The sequence below is a fragment of the Nymphaea colorata genome, chromosome 11 (assembly GCF_008831285.2).
Source record: "Nymphaea colorata isolate Beijing-Zhang1983 chromosome 11, ASM883128v2, whole genome shotgun sequence".
Taxonomy (NCBI): domain Eukaryota; kingdom Viridiplantae; phylum Streptophyta; class Magnoliopsida; order Nymphaeales; family Nymphaeaceae; genus Nymphaea; species Nymphaea colorata.
This window is the reverse complement of record NC_045148.1, coordinates 5,333,261-5,354,577: the sequence shown is the minus strand read 5'-3', so window position 1 is coordinate 5,354,577 and position 21,317 is coordinate 5,333,261. Positions and strand designations below refer to the sequence as shown.

General features: G+C 36.5%; 1 protein-coding gene across 4 annotated transcripts; it reads right to left on the bottom strand.

Moving 5' to 3' along the window:
* Positions 1-623: 623 nt before the first annotated feature.
* Positions 624-11,535, bottom strand: LOC116263810 (probable potassium transporter 11). Of its 4 annotated transcripts, none has more exons than XM_031643597.2 (10): positions 11,376-11,535; positions 9,764-9,989; positions 9,073-9,114; positions 8,725-8,864; positions 5,197-5,247; positions 4,800-5,060; positions 4,676-4,728; positions 4,476-4,590; positions 4,132-4,386; positions 624-2,417 (listed from the first exon to the last, which is right to left on the bottom strand). In XM_031643597.2, exons 4-10 carry the CDS (start codon positions 8,822-8,824, stop codon positions 1,378-1,380), a joined length of 1,875 nt encoding a protein of 624 aa, XP_031499457.1. In that variant the 5' UTR covers positions 8,825-8,864; positions 9,073-9,114; positions 9,764-9,989; positions 11,376-11,535; the 3' UTR covers positions 624-1,377. The 4 variants fall into 4 exon arrangements, with proteins under 4 accessions (XP_031499457.1, XP_031499456.1, XP_031499458.1 ...); XM_031643596.2 differs by having other exon boundaries at positions 8,725-8,970; positions 11,376-11,533; XM_031643598.2 differs by lacking the exon at positions 9,073-9,114 and having other exon boundaries at positions 11,376-11,534.
* Positions 11,536-21,317: the final 9,782 nt, after the last annotated feature.

Below are 21,317 nucleotides of genomic sequence, written 5' to 3'. Positions count from 1 at the left end.
AGTGGATCGTGAACTTGGACTTGTATTGGGTTTAGACTCTTCTAGACCGAGGAGTCCTAACTTGAGTCCAGTTGGGCCTTGAGGAATATCCGTGAATTGCATGCACTTGGTCCTAGTTGCTCCTCCCACTCATCCCGCTGCAACTTGTTCAAGTGCCGATTTAACTTCCTCTGGCTGATCCAAATCCATATGTAGTGATTGAGCCCACATGGCTGTGGGTCTATGCCCACGGCGGCTGGTCTCTACCTGTTCTGCACCTATTGGGTCCAGACCTAGAGTGTGGTCTGTAACAGAATCTAAGTTCGGAGCTTAGTTTAAAGGTAGAAAGATTTGCATGTAAGGCAGTGATTGGGATAACATAAAACACACATGACAAATAGAAACAATTTGTCACTGTTTTATTAATCTGCCTCAATAATTGAAGCAGATTCATGGAACTAACACTGTGAACCTCGCAATCTTTTGGGTAGATTGCCCCCTTCAGGTCAGGTTGCGCAAAGTCCCATAAGCCTATGCTGATAGGAGATCAATAATCAGCAAAGTCATGAAAAACAACATAGTGGCAGATTAAATGCATCACCGCAAGGCACAAAAAATCTCATGCGGAATCTCAACCACCCAAATCAAATGCCATGTGATTACTATTATGAGAACAAAGTCAAACATGTATGGAAACTCCGGAAGACAATCAAAACACATACAAGATATCAAAATCTAAGATCAGGGCGGCAAATCCCTGCAACGCTTATTCACAAAATATGCAAAGAATGACAAGCTTTTCAATCCTAAATCCCAATATCATGTCTCATACAACACCTTGTCGATTTTTCTTCCACATAATTACAAAGTGTTTCCCCTCTGTTTCATGGAAGCAACTGGAGTCCCCTACAACATAAAACAGGTCAAATTTACAAGGTAAGGACGCAAGAGGAAGCTGCAACAAACGCAAATTTGGTCCCAATGGATGCTGATTGGATTCAAACATTTGGGAGAGGCTCGAATCCACAAGGGAAATGGATCATGCAATCTGCTATCGCTCCTCTATTAGCATGGCCATCTTAGAACAGCCCAGTTGCCGCTACCACATCGTTGTGGATCTCTCAGTAAGGTATATCTTGAACTAAGAAAAACTTTGACCGACTCTGTGTACAGAGGAAAAAACGGACACATACCCAAGGAGAGCAAAATGCACAAAAAAAGAGCTTAATGCACAACTTAACAAGAAAGAAGAAGCAATTCCTCGCATATCTCCTAACTTCACCTTGCTGGTGTGCAAAAGAAGCCACCGTCACCTCTATCAACACCACTTGGTGCCATGTACCACAGCAAATGTGTTGAAGGGTGTGAAACAAAAAGACAAAATCCATGTACTGACCCTCATACATAGAATACTTGTCCCACGTTTAAGAGGCTTTCATGAGGCACGTTGAAAATAACACTGTTCTCCCTACATATTCTCCTCAGAAATGCGTAAAGATAGTCAATAACTATCTTCTTAATAATTCCTGAATCTCTTCTTGCCCTCACCATGGTATTCCCGAGAATATGTACAACACCTGCATCTTTGCAGGTATTGAGAAATTCAACTTCATCTACTTCTGTACTCTGACTCAGCTGGCCTGAGGACCTCATCATAATGCTTGTTCCTAGTGGAGACCTTTCTTGCACGATTGCATCATTTGAAGACGATGTCAATTCTACCAAGGAAGAGATAGTGTCACCATTTCCACAGGGCAGAGATTCTGCAGACTTTTCAGTTTGTGTATACAAGCTGTATTCTTCTGAATCTGAGACCCCCTCCATCATTGACTCAAGACGAACAAACAGGTAAATGCTGTGCAAAAGCATCTTCTCAAAGTCTTCATCTTTTTTATGCAAATCCTTGTACCCATATCTTGCAACACAGCGGAACATATGAAAATTTTTTGGGCCAATTCTTTTTACAAGAAATCTTTCTTCCTCTGGAACCGTATAGACAGGTAGGTACTTGATACATACGAAGACCACAACAGAATGAATTGCTGGAAGATTGGTTATTAGGTGGGAAAAAATATGAGGTACTCCACTTGCGAGCTCTGTATAGACAAAACCTATTCCAGGAACACGAACTAGTCCAAGACTAGGACCGAGACCCAAAATCCATGCTATCGAAACCCTGCTCTGCATCTCAAATTCATACCTCCTAATGGTTCCATAATGCCAAACATACATAATCAAAAGAAACGCTGCAGAAATCACAAGAGGAACCCAACCACCTTGATCTACTTTGAATAACATGGCCGAAAAGTAAGTAAGTTCAACAGCTAGGGAAAGCACTGTGAACATCAAAACCAGAGCCCAATGTGTTTTCCATACGAGCAACATTATCAGGATCATAAGAAATGTTGTAACAAGCATAACCATCACAACTGCAGTGCCTGTTGCATATGTTCAAAATACAATTAGATGACAAACAAAATGACGGATATTCACTTATACAGAGAAACAAATGCTGTGACCAAACAAAGTAAAAATGTTGATAACAGCATGTGTGTAAGCACAACAAATAATTCAGGCACTCCAGAGAATAAAAGCGTTAATTTCGTCAGTAGGTAATCTGGTTCATATATTAAGAATTTACTCGATCAAATAAAATAATCCTTCAAAAGCAGGACTCAATTTGACTATCAATGCAACCACATTCCAGAGGCTGTTTATTTACAAATCTTTCATTATGCAATCCAGGTAATATGGTAATGATTCATGCTGGTCTCAGTTTTCATTTTTATAAAATGCTTTCTGTTACCAGAGAAAGGAATCAAAGAAAAAAACCAGTTTTAAAATTATCCTGGGAACTGTCTTTTTGCCATATATACTAACAATATTCAACAGTATGTTTCACTTTCTTTGACAACTTTCAGGAATGGTTAACTGTCTTGCACAACTTGCAGGAAGCCACGAGACCCAATACTATTTGTTCCCTACTTCCTATATTCATATGGGACAAGATTGAATAAAAAATAGCAGTAGACGAAAAAAAAGAAGGACCACACGAATCACACCTCAGGTCCTCAGCAAACATACTTCTGTTGCCTCCACACATCAGTGGATACACAAAAACCTGCCATAAAAGACCTCCGATGCTTTTGCAGATTTCCATGTCCTTCCAAAGAATCTCTCTTACATAGTTTTACACCTTTCCTATCAACCACTCATTCCACTTGCTTCCTCAACCTATGTTTTCTTGGCAAAAAGTACAATATGAATCTAGTTTGATTGATAAGGAAACGAAGGGGCAGACATCCATGCTCCAATAACGTAAAAGCGCACATTAACAGTTACAACCATATGTTTTTATTCTGAAATCTTCCAATTGGAACAAGCTGTAGCAAAATCAACTTGGTCATTGCCATCAGGCAACATTAACTATTCTTTAGCTCTAGTAGGTGATATAACTTGATCCTGACATGATTAGGCCTGAGACTAGCAAAGGTGCCCGTCAATGTCCGAATGTGCCATATTGTTGGTTTGTGTGCACTTTGTATCTTTTTATCAAATGCATAGATGTTAAAGGTATACTACAAAGAGTTTTGAAAAAATAAACATTCTTGAGGCACTAAGCCATTGATATGCAGATGAAAAGAGCTTAGCAAGTTGATGCATTTCTTCTGGTTCATATGATATCTTTCTGTCACCTTTTCCTACAATTTTGACAGACACAACTTCAACTTAACATTTCCCTTCATCTTCTTATCAAATGGATGGATATAAATATATAGTACTCTTAGTTTCTTAAAACAGTAAACATTCTTGAGGCACTAACTCAATGAAATGCAGATGACAAGACCTGCATAAGTTGATGCATTTCTTCTGGTTCATGATATCTTCTGTAATATTTCTCCCCTAATATTAACAGGAATAACTTCATCTTAACATTTCCTTTCATTGATAAACTTCTTTCGGGAAGTAGATCCTCCCATGAACAAGTCTTTTAGCTGGATCCTAACCAAAAGGAAGGCATTAAAAGCCTTCAGTACCAATCAGTCATTAGCAAACAGTTCAATAAACTGTCCGCCAGCACATGCAAGCATTCTTTTAGAACATTCTACCATTAGCAGAAGCAGTCTATAGGAAGGCTTTACACAAGCTTACCATATGCATTTCCAATCTGACTTGTATTCCTGAAACCAGCAGTGACAATGATGCAAAGAACCATAAGAATCCAATTCACGTCTGGTATATATATCTGTCTCAGAAACTTTTTGGAAGTGTGCACGACCTTGACCCTTGGGAAGCATCCAAGTGCAAGAGCTTGCTTGATTATTGAAAATGTGGCAGAAATGGTGGCCTGACTAGCAACAACAGCTGCAGCAGTCGCAACTAGAAACATCGGCCAATATATGGACTCTACAATTAAAGGATCAGAACAATGACAAAAAATTAGTCAAAATTTTATAAATGAACTAACAAAAGTGGCAGAAAAGAACATGACCCACCTGGAATGGACCTATAAAAGGCATCCGCCACATGATCCTGATTTTCAAAAATGTATGCTGCCTGTCCTGTATATGCCAGAAGTAGGCACGGGAACACAATCACAGTAAATGCAATCTGCATAGATAAAATATAAGCATTTACAGGATCAAATGAAAAAAACAATGCTAAGAAATGATGAATTACATGAGAAGTGATATACCTGAATAGCTACCACAGAAAAATGAGACATATCAGCATAAAGTGCTTCAGTACCTATACCAATAGAAAAATTGTTGGAAATCTACAGTTTCAACTTGACAAGTGAAAATGAATGAAGAGAATACCTGTAATACTAAGCATAATTCCTCCAAGAGAGACCCAGCTTTCTTTCTTACCATGTTTGAAATAGCGATAGATGTAAACTGGATTGAAAGCTTTCAGTACCTTCTTATCGTATTTCCATATATTGAATGCCCCAATGCTCCCAATAGAAATAAACCAAATGAGCACAATAGGAGCGAACAGCCATCCAACACGATCAGTGCCATAATGTTGCATGCTAAACAAGCCGACCAGTATAATTACAGAGACGATCACCACAACATCTGAAGAATTGAACTAAAAAATTTCAGTACAAAAAGATAAGGTGGTCTAACAAGATCTCATAGTTCAGGTAAATTCCAACAAAATGCCTCCATGAGTACTTGAAACTGCATTAGATATAGGCATTTAGAAAAGTACCATTGCTCATCTTGGGATGGTCCACTTTAATTCCTCCAGTGGCTGAAAGAACTGCGAATTGATTAGAGAGTAAGAAAGAGTTACATGAACAGATATTACTGATAATCACAAAAGCAAAAAAGTAATCACAAACAACATAAGTCTGTGCAGTTAGATATATGGAGTGGTCGAAAAAAAATTAAAATATTTGATACACATTAAAGAGAAATCAAGTGCATCGATGCAATGATAAGTTAATGTATCTGGTAAACATCTTGTTGACGCAGAGCTACCTTGACGGACATGAAAACTAGTTCTTATTCAAAGGGTCCAACAATTTTATATTTGTCTTAAACTCTTAATGTTTCACCAATTTCAAAGAAAATGAAGAAATGAACTTCTCCAGTTGGGGCTTTAATACTATGTAGCCTCATTATGTCCAGCAAAGTCTATGACAAACAAAACATCCAATTCAAGCAACCCTCATGCTATGGCCAGCTGAAAGAAGTGAAGAATATTCTTTTGAGCAGTTGTATACAACAAGAATTAATTTCAATATGGCCTTGCATTCAGAGCCTTTATGATGTATACTGGTACTATTGAGTCGTGACATGCTTGGGGAAAGAAACCAACTTTTGGATGCAGAGTAGAAGCAAATTACTGGAATATAGCTACCGTTACAAAGAAGGGCACCATTCATCTACCATTTGCAGGTGTGCTTACTGCCTGCACCCAGCATCATTGACAACTACCTGACTCATAATAAAATTATGTACTTACTGAATAGTAAGCTCCTATAGAAACCGGTTTTTCACCACTAACACAGACATGTGTAAAGCAAAAAATGGATCATATAGGTAATTCATGTTTTTCATTTTCTTATGTCTCTGGCTAATGTGTTTCTGCAAGATGGTCCTGAATGAGTCATTGAGATTAACAACCGTCAATCAATCCTGACAATAACAGCCAAGAGAAATTCAAATGATGGTTTTACCTGTTCTGTTCTAATTGAATGATTACACTTTGAAAAAAGTAAATAGGCATAGATATTTTTGGTAAAACACAAAAGGTTGTACTTGAATGACTAAGACAACGAGCCAAACAAATTTGAGACTCCGTTGAGCGAGGAAAACCTGAAAAATTATGGGAATGAAAGGTATTGGATACACCAGTGCAGTTGTTAACTGAGATGTTGATGCATTGGATTGAACATGACCCACATGCTTCCGGCCTTGGTTTCAGAAAATATTATGGGAATGAAAGGCATTCACATCACATCTAAATAGTGACACTTCACATAAATTTTTAACATTCTGGCTATAAATAGGCAAAGTCCAATGGTGTAAAGATGCCTGACCTTTGGCGGTTGTTTGAAGGACATGCACACCACGGTGCCATGTTTATGTGACAGACAGACAGATCATGCCAAATAGAAAACCACAGGTTCTCTAGACAAAGTACAGAAATAGAAAATCTATAAGGTGGCAAGCTGGAAGTTCAATTTTTTTTCTTCTTCTCAAGCGATCCAGGAAAAGGGAAGTATTAGATTAAACGGTGATTATTAATTAAAAAAAAATTAACAGTATATTTTGGGGGTCCTTTTTACCATGTCTGTTGTTTAATCATTGTCAGGGTAAGACCCTTCTAGATCCTAAGACGACCAGCATACGCTAATGGTGCAATAGGTAGAGACTAGTTTGCCAATAGATTGTATAGCTGGGATTATTTTGCAAAAAGCCTTTATGTTTCTTTGCAAGGTTACTCATGTTTTTCTCTTGTTCCCCTCTGATCTTTCTCCCCGATTTTCTCTCTCTCACACCCTTTTCCTCCACTTTCCTCTAATTGTTGCTCCTAACAGAGAATCAAATTTTCTTATGTCAGGCTTTTATGACAGAACTAATCATTTGTGCGTATATATCATAATCTCATATGGTAATAGTCTCATCACAACAATCAGAACAACTTTTGTCCAATTCCATATTAAAAATGTCAACTAGAGAGAACAGTGAGTCTCCATTCCTTCACTCGATGACCCATAACATTCATCAACCCATCCTAACTCCAATTTGTCAATTAACTTGTACTTTCAACTTTCAACATGTTACATACATTGACAATTGTAAAGCGTAGTCTGTCCAAAACCAGGAATGCTACCTGCCCGGAGATTCTAAACAACAAGAACAGGTTTGTCAAAAGAAACAACATCACCAAGTTTCTTCTGGCTTGCACAGATGCAGTTAAGGAAATTATGACTAGCATTATACCCTTTCCATGGACACAACATGAAATAATGATTGTAAAATCCACATCCAAAAAATTATATAATCTGAACACCATTTCATAGAACAATCATTTGGTTGTCAAGCCACTGCAATCAATCCATTAGTTTACTGCCAGCTGTTTCAAAGAAGAGTCACAATATTTAGCCATTGCTAGTCCCCACATCATAACAACTTAAGAAACCCTGTATTACCTAGCACCTATTCACTAAATAATGACAAGATCTAAAAGATGCCTTCATAATTGTAAGAGGTTCCAAAGAGTATAATAAACACACTGACGCCCTTCCTCCTTTCAGTCATTCAACGATCTTTCATAGTGCTATCTGCTATCTACACAGGAATAGGCATATGCATAGAGAGATAAGCTTAATTTCAGACATTTTGAAGACCCATGGAGCAAACAGAATATTCACCTAGTTCAATGCATTAAAAGGTTAGAAGACCTCACAAATATCATAATTATGATACTTCACATTGCATAAGGAAAGAAATTAGGATTATCAAAGCAAACCAAGGGATCAGTGTCAGATGGCTAACAGTAACATGATATAGCGCTTTATGTGAAGAAAATCCATTTCTGCTGGAGGGATGCCTCCACAAAAGTCATACAATATTATCATTTACTGCATGGGTGTTTCTGTAAATATGGTGGCTAAAGAGGGTGAAAATGGCTACCAGACTAACAAATTCACAGGTCAAGAACAAATATACAAAGAAATAAGTAGCACCAGTATTAAAGAAACTCAGAAAGCCTAGGAAGATTCTAGCACACCTGAAAGAATCCAGTAAGGCAGTAATAATGTGATAAAAAAGAAGAAAAAAATATAAACTCAGAAGATGCTGGGCAGGCATAGAACATCATGGTTAGTTTAGCTAAATAGAATTAATGGAATTTCAATAAATTCCAACTGATGTGTAGACAGGATACAAGAATCAAAGTAGTTGAGATGATGCATGAAAATATAATCTTGATGAGTAATATTTGAGTATTCGATTATAGGTACATTATGGATAAATCTTTCTTCCATAGAATCATCTAATGCAGTTATACCAGAAGAAGGAAAGGGCATAAACAGTTGATAGAGGGATGATTTGAAAATTGTTGCTTGCCCGTATAAAATCTTGCTGTCAAAAATGAAATTATTAACAAGAACATTGAAAACTGAACCTCAAGAATAACAAAAAGGTGCATTCTCTCCAGATCAAAAAGTCATAGAATGAACAAAGAGACTATGATGTGAGTGAGAAAGAAGGAATCTTCAGATACCTGATATAGCTGGAGTCAGTATTCCATCTCCTATAACCATGCATGTGCCAACAAGGACGAGAATAAGAAGGGCATTTTTTCGATGTACACTCGCCTCCATCCATCTTTTGGTCTTTGCAGCAAATGACTTTTCTTCTATCCTGTGGCGACTATATGTAGTTAGATCTTCATCAGTTCGATGCTGATTTGGAATAGTTATTATCCTGGCATGACGACAAATAAGGGAATAAAGTGCAAATGTCCCACCTGCATAGTGGAAGCATGAGAACGAGGGGCAATGATTAAATGAAAAACTGAAGCAAAAATTGTATTAACATTCCATAAGCTACTGGCAGTCAATAGAATTACCTAGAATAGGCTTTAGAGCATGCACAAGTGATTAAATTGGTCCTGAAAAGAGGTTGATATGCATATCACAAACTTGGGCATCAAAGGTCACAAAATTCACTACTCAATGCAGCTTGAAGCATTTCAAACTAGGATTTTCCTCATTTCAAGTCCGAACTTGTCCACATAAATCATGATTTTCATTAACAAATACTGACATGGTTCAATCTGCTTGAAACTGATAAGTAGGTACAGTTATGATCATACCACATGAAACTTTCAGTATTCATATCAGCAATCAGATAAGAAGTGTCGCTGATGCAACAGCAAAGAAGTGTCACTGACGCAACAGCAAAGAATTGAGAATTGAGCAACAAGACGAAACCACAGAATGAGAAACACAAGAGCAATACAATAATAAAGAGCACACACACATGTGCATGTGTACACGCGGTACTAACATTTCTGTAACCAGTTTGAACGGATAAATCTAATGCAATAATCCTGCAAGCCCCTAAGCATAGACATCAAATGACTACAAGTTCAAGATGCTGATTGAAATGGGAAAAGTTTATAAAGGTTCGTGTGGTAGCATTTAAAGTACCAAAGCATAGTTTCATAAGCACGATGCTAGTGAAGCTAGCTTGCAATTATAGAAGAAAACCAATTGAAAAGTATTAATCGTTTGAAGTTTATGTTAAAAGTGACTCACCCTGTCCATTATCGTTCGCTCTAAGTACTATGAATACATATTTGACAAGCGGAATGAGAGTTAAAGAATATATGATTAATGAAAGTGCTCCAATCACATCCTCGGGATCCCTTATGCCTCGTGCAAATGTACTGTAGAAAACATATAAAGGTGATGTCCCCAAATCACCGTAGACCACTCCAAGACTTTGAAATGCAAGGCGTAGCACTAAGAAGGATGAAAAAGCCTGCAAGATGCAACCTTATCAAGTCAGATGAAGCTTCGAGAAAGGGAGAGCATACAAGTCCGATATAACAAGAAAGACAACAGCAAATAGTCGCTACCACAGCATGTGAGAACCAGGATCGTTCTGGCCTTTTCGAAATCCAATCCATTAAATCGCACATGAAAGAAGTGAAAGATAACAAAAGTTCTTCATTCAGCCCAACCAGACGTAAGCATCCAGCCGTCCCGTCATTCAAGAATATATACATATATATATATATATATATATATATATATATATTTTAAATTGACTGATCTACTCAGGACATGCAAGGAGGGAAACAAGAAGCAGAGTGCCAAAATTCATCTCGACGTCTTCTTTTACAAATTTTTTGCATGCGAGGAATCTCTGTATTTGAAAGCAAAGAAAAAGAAATAATTACTTCAGTTTGGGCAGGTTATAAGTAAATTTATTAACTCTTCCGGAAAGGACCAACTAAATTCCTTGAATAGTTGACAACTTTTATAGTGGGCATTACTGATAAATTCTTCCTTCAAAGACAAAGCTGGTCCGAAATTATCCAACTCAAGGCATAACTTGGTCTCAATTGTTGAAAGGACTGGAAAAAGGAAAGATGAACACCAATCTTAGCATCAATGACCACCATGGCCTAGAAAAAGGACAAGATAAGATTCATCAAGTTGTTGCAATAAACGGGTTGACGGTAGCATTCCTTATAGCTCCCTTCTTCGCTGACAAAGCTTAGCTCGGATTTGTGTTTCACCACATGCAGACAAACTTTTGATAATACCAATCATGACGAAGGCCTCAAACGAAGGGGAAGAGAACCGATCTTGCTAGTTATTACCTTCTCCTTATACATGTTTTTGAGCCTCCCAGCCTCTTCATCCATTGGCTGGTCCAGCTTCTGATCCAAAGCCCACATATTCCCCCTACTAGAGTCTTCATTATCCCCAGATGCCAAAGCCATCATCGAAATTTCTTCAATTCAAGATCCCCCAAGATCCCCCAAAGTGCCAAAGCCGCTCGAAACAGATTTGAACACAAAGAACCAACAAATTTGACAAGCTTGCAGAGGGAGAGAGACAGAAAGACAGAGAGAGAGAGAGAGAGAGAGAGAGCCTGGAAGAACTCGAAGGCCAGCTAAACCTTCACCAAATAGAACCAGAGAGAGAGAAAGAGAGCCTGGAAGAACTCGAAGGCCAGCTAAACCTTCACCAAATAGAACCAGAGAGAGAGAGAGCGGAGGGGAGAGAGAGAGAGATCACTCTTTGTTCACTACCAAACATCCCATTTTCCTCCGCTGCCATATGGAGTTAGAATAAAAGGGAAGAGCTGCTCCTGGCAGCATTTTTCTAGTCCTTTTCTGGGGAGTAAGAAAACTACCTTTCCGCGCAGTTTTTATCTTTTCTTTGCTCTGCTTGGCAAATGGCAATTGGTATTTTGCTTCGTTGGCAACGGGAGCTTTACTTCGAATTGGCTTCCTCGTTCCGCCGCTTCAATCTCTGTCAGGACTCAGCCATGTTTGGGCGTCACCTTAGGTCGAAACAGAAGAGAGCTCGCGCGCGCGCGCACACGCACACACAAAAACTCCCCATGAAACCAGATTCAGGAAATAATATTCCTTATTAAAACTAACACCTGTTTCTAACATTCAGAGTCGAAATTGATTGACTTTCAAGAACTTCGCTTCTGTATCTTACCAGTATCTTTCTACGTGTATTTGAAGACTGTTACCACGTGGAAAGCTGTTCCCTGAATATGAAAATCAAGATTCACTTGTGATTAGACGTCGCCTAGGAAGGATATAAGTGAGGTTTAAATCCCTGAGTTTTCACGTCGTTTGGCTTGAGATCTTGGGAGCTTTTCACCACAGACAATCCGGTCCTGTCAATGGTTTTGATAGGTAAATTAAGCTCCAAGCCCAAGACAGGCATTGTTGGCCACAGGAACTAAGAAAAAAAAACATAGAGTAAAACCCTGTAGCACTAGTAAGAAGGCTGTGATCTTAGCTTCTATATCAAAAAACAAGAAACAGGAATATCAGTCACATGTTGAGCAGACTTGGACTTCCTTCTTCACTCCCAAAGAATCTAAGATCCTTATTCTTTTAGAGTATGATGTGTTCTTAACTAAAACTTAACAGTAGAATCACTGCTTAGACACCCTACTTTAAGGGGCATAACATAACCAGTCAGATTAAAGGTTTTGCAGGCGATAAATTTGTGGTTTGATTATTGTGGATGCTACTCTTATAAACATGTGAGATATTCTTTAGTTGAAAGGTGTCATACAAAAGCATCTAGGTACCAAAACATCCCTAATATTAGAGGGAAGAAAGTTGAAAGGTGTCATACAAAAGCATCTAGATACCAAAACATCCCTAATATTAGAGGGAAGAAAGGAGGGTAACTAAGCCACTCAGGTAACACCGTTATTTAGACACCTTAATTCATGTGAGTTCATGCTACTTCAGTAGTTCTCTAGTTCCAGCAGTTATCTGGCTCCAAATTATTGTACTTGCATGTGGGAAAGGCCGTTCCACGCTTCATTGCCAGTGAAAGTCACCAAATACAAGTTAATCGCAGCTTGTTCCATTTTGAGCGTGAAAATGCCTCATTCTTCTTGATTTATTTATTTAATTTGAAGAATGAAGGCTGCGCGAGTGCTTGATTAAGGCAGAAGAAGAACCTGAGAGCAGAAGAAGAACCTGAGAACTGGGGTAAAGTTTTGTTGTAGAAGAAGCGGCTGTTTGTGGTGGTCAAACAAGCACCTCTACAAGAAGACGCCCCTTGCGTACTTTTTTTGCGGTACGTGGGTAGGGCCTCATGCTTCCCACATGAAAAAAAGGTCTTTTTTTCTCTCTTCTTTTTTATAAGTATAATGATTCTAGCTGAAGTCTGGTAGGTGGTTAGAGTATCAAACTCTTGTGTTATAAAAATGGGTCACATACATAAGTTGAAGCGCAGTAAAGCAAATCCTATACTTTAAAAAAAAAGAAAAGAAAAAGAAAGGAAGAGGAAAGGAATGAGTAGAGAAATAAGAAGAAATAAATGAGAAGGAAAAAATGATTACAAAGTTGTGTTTGGATAAAAAGAAAATAAAAGGAAATGAGTGGCACTTTTTTTTTTCCATCCAAAGCTGTTCAATTTCATTCCTTTTTCTTGCAACCACACATGTTTTTTTTTTTCTTTTCGTTCTTGTTTATTAACAACCAAACACAACATTGACTACCATTTCCTTTACTTTCCGTCCATTCAAACAAGCCAAAAAATAAATGGTTGGATAAGAGTTTGGGTTCTCTACCCAGCGGTCCCGCTCACTCAAAGCCTAACCCATAAAAAGGTTTGAAATTCATAGAAATGCCGAGTCTTTTTCTTTCATCCTTTAAAACAAACAATTGCTGACTTGATAACCATACATTAGAGACACACCTAACAGTTGACAAATTCATCTATTAAATCTATTCTTGCCTTCTCCATAGATATTCTAAATAAGCTTGCCTTTGAAACTAAGCTTGTTTGAGATTTTTCAATGATCCAATATTTCTTGGAAAAGAGAAAAGAAAGACTTAGTTAGCATAAACTCATACATTGGTGAAAGTAACAAAAGCTTGAATTGATTGTGAAAATACTACTAGAGTGAAAGTTGAATTTCATAATTGTCTACATAGGTCAGGACGAATTAGAAAAACACCTTTTTGTCGTTTACGATCCCATTGAATCTTGAATTATCTCTCTCTCTCTCTCTCTCTCTCTCCACGTTTTAAATATATATAAAAAAGTAAACGACAACAAATTGAAAATTTAATGCTGCATAAAAAATAAACAAATAAAAGAGGGGTGCCATAAATTTTTTCTTTCGAAAAATTTACAGATGACCCTTTAACTTTTTAACTTTTGGCGTATTTACAAAGAACATTTCTAATTAAATAACTCCTTGATTTTATAAAATAATTAACAAACACATGTGTCATTGATGAAACACTTTTAGGATATATTTAAAAGGACCATTTACCTTTAATAGAAAACTACTTTGCAATAAAGACTTTTTCACGACTCACTTTTTTCGATTGTAAATAATCTTGTTTTTTATTACTTTTAACATGTTTCATTGATGAAACATGCAATGGTGCACTATTTTTATAAATTTAAGTAATAATTTATGATTCTCAAATGTCCATAGAATACAGTTGCTGATTCTTGGTAATCATTAAAAAAAAAAATTAAAAGAAAACAACTTCTTGCAAAAACATTTTAGGGTGAGTAGGAATAATGTTTAATCTTATCATTTAAAAGACAACTAAAGCTTATACCCAAACCTTTATCCCTTTATCTGTTTTTAGTGTTTTGAGGTGCATTTCTTACCGTGGTTCAACTTACATGTCAGTGGTTTTCTTTTTATAACACAAAAACATGACGCCTTCGATATTTAAAACAAAAACTAGCTACCTACCAATCCTTGCTTCGACCGTTGTGTCAATTCCCTCAAAGACAACTACAAAAGCATTTATACATGCATATGACAAAAGACCTTGAATAGTTCTACTAAAATTATAGTAAGGATATATATATATATATATATATATATATATATATATATATATATATATATATATATATATATATATATCCTTAACAAAGAAATAGTACTTCTGCCCCAGCTCTTAGGGGAGATCAGTAATTTTTTTTTTGAATTTGTTAAAAGGAATTGTCAATCAATCGCCATGGTTTACAAGTTATGATGGATTAATCAGCACCCAATGATTTTTTTATTATGTTTTTCTTGAAAATGCAATAGCCCAATATATTTTTGAAATTCCAGAAGTATGTAACAGTACGTAATTCAACAACTCCCTAGAAGAACCCGAGCTACACCTAATATATATATATATATATATATATATATATATGCTTGCATAGGCTAGTAACATAATAAATAATGAATTCAGCCAAAGAGACGTGTGAAAAAATTAATGGAAAAATTTTCACTTTTGAATATATATATATATATATATATATATATATATATATATATATATATATACATTCAAGCTAGTGCCCACTTTTATTTAAGTCGTCATCTTGACATATATGTATTATTTTAGTTATATCGTGCAAGCATTTTTTTTTTTTAACTGACAAGAGTAAAATAATAAATAATAAATGTCAGCCGAAGAGACGTTTTTGTGAAAAAATTAACGGAAAAATTTCCAATTCCGAAAAGGTTGTCTATGAAAGCCAGGTACATTATATATCAGCTGATTATTTTTGTAATTGGATAGTTATTTTTTATTTTATGTTAATAAAAATCAGTGTAAATAGTTTTTGAGTGATGGTATATATATTTTAGGATGGTTTTTAAATAACACAAAAAAGAAACCATTCGACTTTAAAGAAGTAGCTCACTGATTTAAAATTTTCTATATAATATATATGTATATATATATATATATATATTGAATTTCAAAAGGCCCATAGACTTTATTTTTCTATTGACTTTGTAATTTTTTATTTTTTAATTTTTATGACCCCCTTCTTTCACGTTCAATCACCAAACTCCGTTTGAATGATATATGCATTGTGACGGGGGTGAAGAATATTGAACTTAAGACATCTGACCACATGATGATGAATATCTACAAGTAATCCTACCACTTTGATATGAATAATGCAGTTGATCATTCTCTAGTAGTCAACCTATCAATTTGACACGCTTTTTCGAGTCGCTTGCTTAACAAACGGCAATCATATAAGACAGATAGATACAAGGTTGTCTAATTTAAAAGAAACCCACTTTAAACAAATCAAGGGGACAGAGTTTCCTGTTTGCATGTGCATCTTCCCGTTGACTATTTTTCTGGAAGTACTTTTTCTTCAGTAAATTTCGAATAATGCATCGGGGGAAGATTTATCTCGGGAAACCTTTCTCTAGCTTTGCACGAGCTGTCGCTTTTTCGACAAACGGAATCATATCTATCGTAATTCCGACTTCGCACTCATCTCATTCGTTCCGTACGTGCTGACCGCCAATTGTTATTTGTAAATTATATATGAAACGGATTTTGGTTTCCTTCCCGTGTACTTCATTTTGACGTTGAATGATATATCTTAAATATATATGACAGTTATCATGTGATACCTACAACCCTTACATAATCAAGTGTCAACTCAAAATATTCTCTTTGATCTCCTCTCCGTTTAAACGGTCGGAAAAGAAAAATCTGCTGGCGGAATATCCCTAAATGTTTCAAGTCTGTCATTACAAAACCGTCACTAACGATGCACTGTCACTACACCATAAACTATCGACAATGTTCTCACGGCTGGTGCTTTCAGTGACATTGTTAAATATTTTGTCATCGAACAACATCCAACAATATATATATATATATATATATATATATATATATATATATATATATATATATTTTGTTCATGTCTAGCTATGAATTTCCGATCTATTTGATATAGCAATCCTAAGCACAGTGCGAATCGTGACTGGCTTCACAACAGAGTGAACATCTCACTATAATCCATCTATTCCTAATGACTATAACCCTTTACTACAAGTCTAAATACGAGTTATGAATCGATGTGAATTCCGTTTTATTTTATAAACTCATTTGCATCTCATTATGTTTGCTGAATCAGTGGGTGAAACAAGAACCCATTATTCTTATTGAGGGGAAGCGTTTTGTCCTCCATGGTCTCATTACAAAAAAAGAGGTTTTTATCCATGGGAGAAAAACGTCAATAAAAATAAACAAAAAAACATCAATATTCGCTTTATTGATGTTTTATCATGAACGTCAGTAAAAGCAGTGTCAGTAACGTTTCAACGCTAAGTCAGTAAAAAATTAACCTTAGTATTTAGTAACGCAAAAAAAAAAGTCACTGAAAAACGATTTTGGCGTTTTATATTTACCCCTTTTTACTGGCCTGAACCCATTTAGGTTCGTTTTTAGCTTCATAAAAATTCCTAGCCTCATTTGCCGATGCATGAAAAGCCCTAGGAATCCTCCTTACCTTTATCATGAGGTGGATCCTAGTCACCGATTGGCTTTGTCCAATGGGAGGTCCATAGTAAGATGGATGCGACGTTGATGGGCTGAAGCATGTGTACCACTATGAACATTATGTCCTTGAAAATAATTGACCACCATTAATACCATTACGTTCGTAAAAGGTAAGGTATTTGACTGACCATCATGATTATGATGCCCATACAAAAAATTTGAGTTAGGTGATGTGGGTTGCCTCGTAAGTCGAGTCTTGATTTTGATCTCTCCCCCTCAAGCTCATGACTTGTTGCCATTGGCATAAGGAATATGGGCATGGGAGGTGTTAGTGAGGAACTAGGAGACCTGAATTCAATGAGTCGATCAACCATTGCTTCATTAACTCCTCAGGCCCACCAACGTTCTTTATAAAGCCTTTTATTTTTTCTAAGTGATAGGCGGAGGTGGTTCCTTGTAAGAGGCGGAACTTCCTTTTATTTGGGGTTTAGGGCTGCTTCAGAACTTAGATGGAGAATGCGATGTGTATCGTTTACCGTTCAGGAGTAGTGCTTATAGAAATGGAACTGACAACTGACGCTTCACTGTTACGCCAATCTAACCGGCTACACTACACCTCTCGGGCTTTTCTCTTTTCTTGGAATGTCATAAGTCATCAGGGGCAGAGCTAAGATTTTTTGTAGCAAGGGCCTAACTATAGTTTCAAAATTTTAGCAAGGGCCAAAATATAATTTTTCATATCTTTTATATAGTTTAAACTAAAATTTTTTAAAATTTATACGTAAAATTTTCATTTTTTTTTTAAATCGGAGGAAGAGGCCATGGCACTTGCCTGGCCCTCGTCTCTTGCCTCTGCCCCTGCAAGTCATATTATATACCCATCAGTTTGCCTTCTAAATTGAAGAGTGTTATTAGGGAGGATTCTGTCCTTAGACTTTATCTACCCTTGGAGTACTCTTCATCAAGATTGCTACAAGATTGCGTCTGACCCCAGCACCAAACTTTTCTTACTAGTGGGAGAGAGATTTGTTAGATGATCCTTTGTTGAAATAGAAATTGTTAATTTCATTGAGGTGTTCTAGAAATTAACTGAATTTACTAGAACAATATAAAATATTGAACGCAATAATCTAGGAGAATGGGGATATCTGTGTTCCTTACAAAGAGATTGCAGTTAAAAAATTAAGCCTCTAATATGTATGGAGCAAGTTATGTATAGAAAAATGCTAGTCCAAATTAACAAATTAAAGAAAGAGACCTCAAAAGCCTGAGAGGGTTATACAGCAGATGGGCACCGAGATGGCAGGTGGCTAGTCTCCATTTTGAAATCCTAAGATATCATCATAACAAAAGAGAGACACCAATATGTAAGTTGACATATATCAGAGACGTCACTTCTATGTAGCAAAAGCTGACCAGGGCTTCAGCTCTCTTGTTGAGTAACAAAATGAAATATTCATTCTGCTCAACCAACAAAGAAAAAGAACTCGATATATCGCAGGAGAATACCTATCAAAACTCAATTCAACTGATCATGGAAGTGATCTCGTCCCCTTAAAGTGGTAGCCTAATACGGGGAACCATCTAATCGATATTTTTGAAGGTCTTCTAGCAACTTTGAAGGACAACCTGATGGACCTTTCTTTAGAAGCCATTTGGCATAGTAACACATTGTTATTGACCCATGAATGTGGACTAAAAAATGGGACAGGTTTACGGAACACTGTAACAATTGTTGTTCCATGAATCTACTACATTTTTTAGGGCACATCCATGGGAAGTGATAATGTGTTACTGTTGAACAATCCGTTAGTGTTCAAGGTAACCATATGCTTCTTAGCCTGATCAGTCATGAGGATGACATGAACCGTGTTGTTTTCCATTTGAGCATGTCACTGTACTTCAAGACTATAGGTTAATTAATCTGTTTTTTCAACTAAACAAGGATGAACCCATTTGCTTCTTATAATATTGCCTGATGACATCATATTTGAAAACCATTGCCAAAAGCACCATGCCATAGTTGCATTAGGAACGGTTTATGGTACATATGGTCACAGTTTATTATGTTTTAATGACAGTTTATGGTGCTTTAGTGGTGGGGTTTCAATTATCAATTCATTAACATCCAACAGCCGGCTGATTTCAATTTTATTATGTACATGTATGTATATGTATACATTTTTTTCAGATAAAACAAGAATTGCACCGCCAGCTCATGCATGGCTCACTAGTATTTCATTTCTTAATTAGTAACCAGTATAGGTTTAATATAATGAGATAAATTTTGTAGTGGTCAGATAATGGTTGATCCCAGTCCCCTATCTCAATGCCAAGAGGCAAGATGTAGCTGGATTCCAAAATAATTTAAGATTGGAAAAGCAGAAAATTTAGGGTGATGGTACAGAGGCCTTGCTGGGGCTAATTTGGATGAGTTTGATCTTGAACTGTACTCCACTATGGAAAAAAGGTATCTTATTCCATTAGTAATACAGGATATCGTCTCCATACATATGCATGTCCATCACTTTGAGCAACTAAACGTTAAATTTAAGCAGTACACTTTTGTTTGTTTCATGATAAGTATTCTTATATTGCCGACACAGTGAAAGTGGTTCCACTACAGCAATGTCTTCACCCAAAAGATTCCGCTGCTACCCTTTCAAATATAATTACAAAACCAACTTTAGTTAACTGTAGATTTCTAGGGTTCTGCGCTATAGAAATCACATCTGCAGTATAAGAAATTTAAAATGTTGATTTCTCAGGTGTAACTGCATAGCTTTGGTGCAATGTTCTATCTACGTTAATCTGTTTTATTATGCAATTTCTGGTTAAGGCATGAGAATACTGCCGGTAGCGTTGTGAAATGGTCGGGTAGATAGAACTTTTAAGGTTTTGTATATTTCTACAATGATTTCACACACACACACACACACACACACATATATAGGAAAATCAGTAAAAACCAGACCACTTGAGTAAGAAATAAAAACTAGACGTATTGAAATTAATTATTGAAATATTTTTTTTTGAAATAATCTAACCTGATGGGTATGATCTTAAGGTGATTTGATCAAACACAGATATTAAGTTAGTTGCTTTCTAACTTAAATAATGTTTTTATGAACAAATCTTATAAACAATTTTGTTTGTACAAAGATCAATTTTTTTTTACAAAATGACTTGAAATAAAACATATTTGTACTCAATTAGTGTTTATGAACACATTACAAATTCCATATTTTGTTTTAAAACATTTTTCAACATGAATTTAAGAGGTTCAGTTTTTCTCCCTTACCCAAGTGGTCTGATACCTACCAATCATATATATATATATATATATATATATATATATATATATATATATATATATATATAGTTGATCCCATTTCGAGCTATTTGAATGAGGGTGGAAAGAGATAGGGAGCAAAGCTCATTGAGAGTTCGGCGTAAGCAAGAGCAAAGGGAGCCCAAGCTTCCCTCAGTCTTTCAGGGTTGGATCGGTATCTGGGGTGGAATTAGTCAATGTACCATCCTCTACCTCCATAGACCACAGGTGAGCAACGATCAAGATAATCGAACCAAGCGATCCGCTTAGGCAAAGCTCGACAGGGGCTAACTGGAAAAAGGGGACTGCATGCAAAGTTGGCTGAGTATAGAAAATAATGGAAAACAAATGAATTTACAAGAAGGGGGTTTCTAAATATTTAAGCATTAATGAAGCATATGGTTGCATTTTCTTTACTTCTGAGGAATGAGGAGCCAGAACTATCATTCCGAAAAACGATTGGTATCTGTTAGCAGCTGAAGCAAATGATAGGCTATGAAAAGTCCTTGTCTGACAATTTCAAGCAGGTTTAGCACTTGATAAGAATCATGGAGGCCTGCCTTCATTCTATATAAGAAGCATTCCACGTTATTGGGAAAATGGCAATAGTAATAGTAACATGTATACAGCATCCCATTCACATGGGCTGGACCTTCTCGTGACTATTATAGTGGCAGTTGCTTTACTGTCTTGGTGAGCATCACTAACTTGAAACCCAAGATCCTTGAGAGGGTTGGTGAAATGGGTGGGACCAGATTGGTAAGTGGTCAGTATCTATTTTGAATCCCTGGAATGCCAACTTACTGTTATGCAAAAAGGAAACACTAATACGCAAGTTGAAGGGTAAATGCAAAAAGGAGACACTAATATGCAAGTTGAAGGGTAACCAGGTGCTTTCTCTGAAGCACCAAAAGCAGGCTTGTATTTCAGAGAGATAGGGGAAGGATGGAGTTTCAACACTCTTATTGGGTGGTAGGAT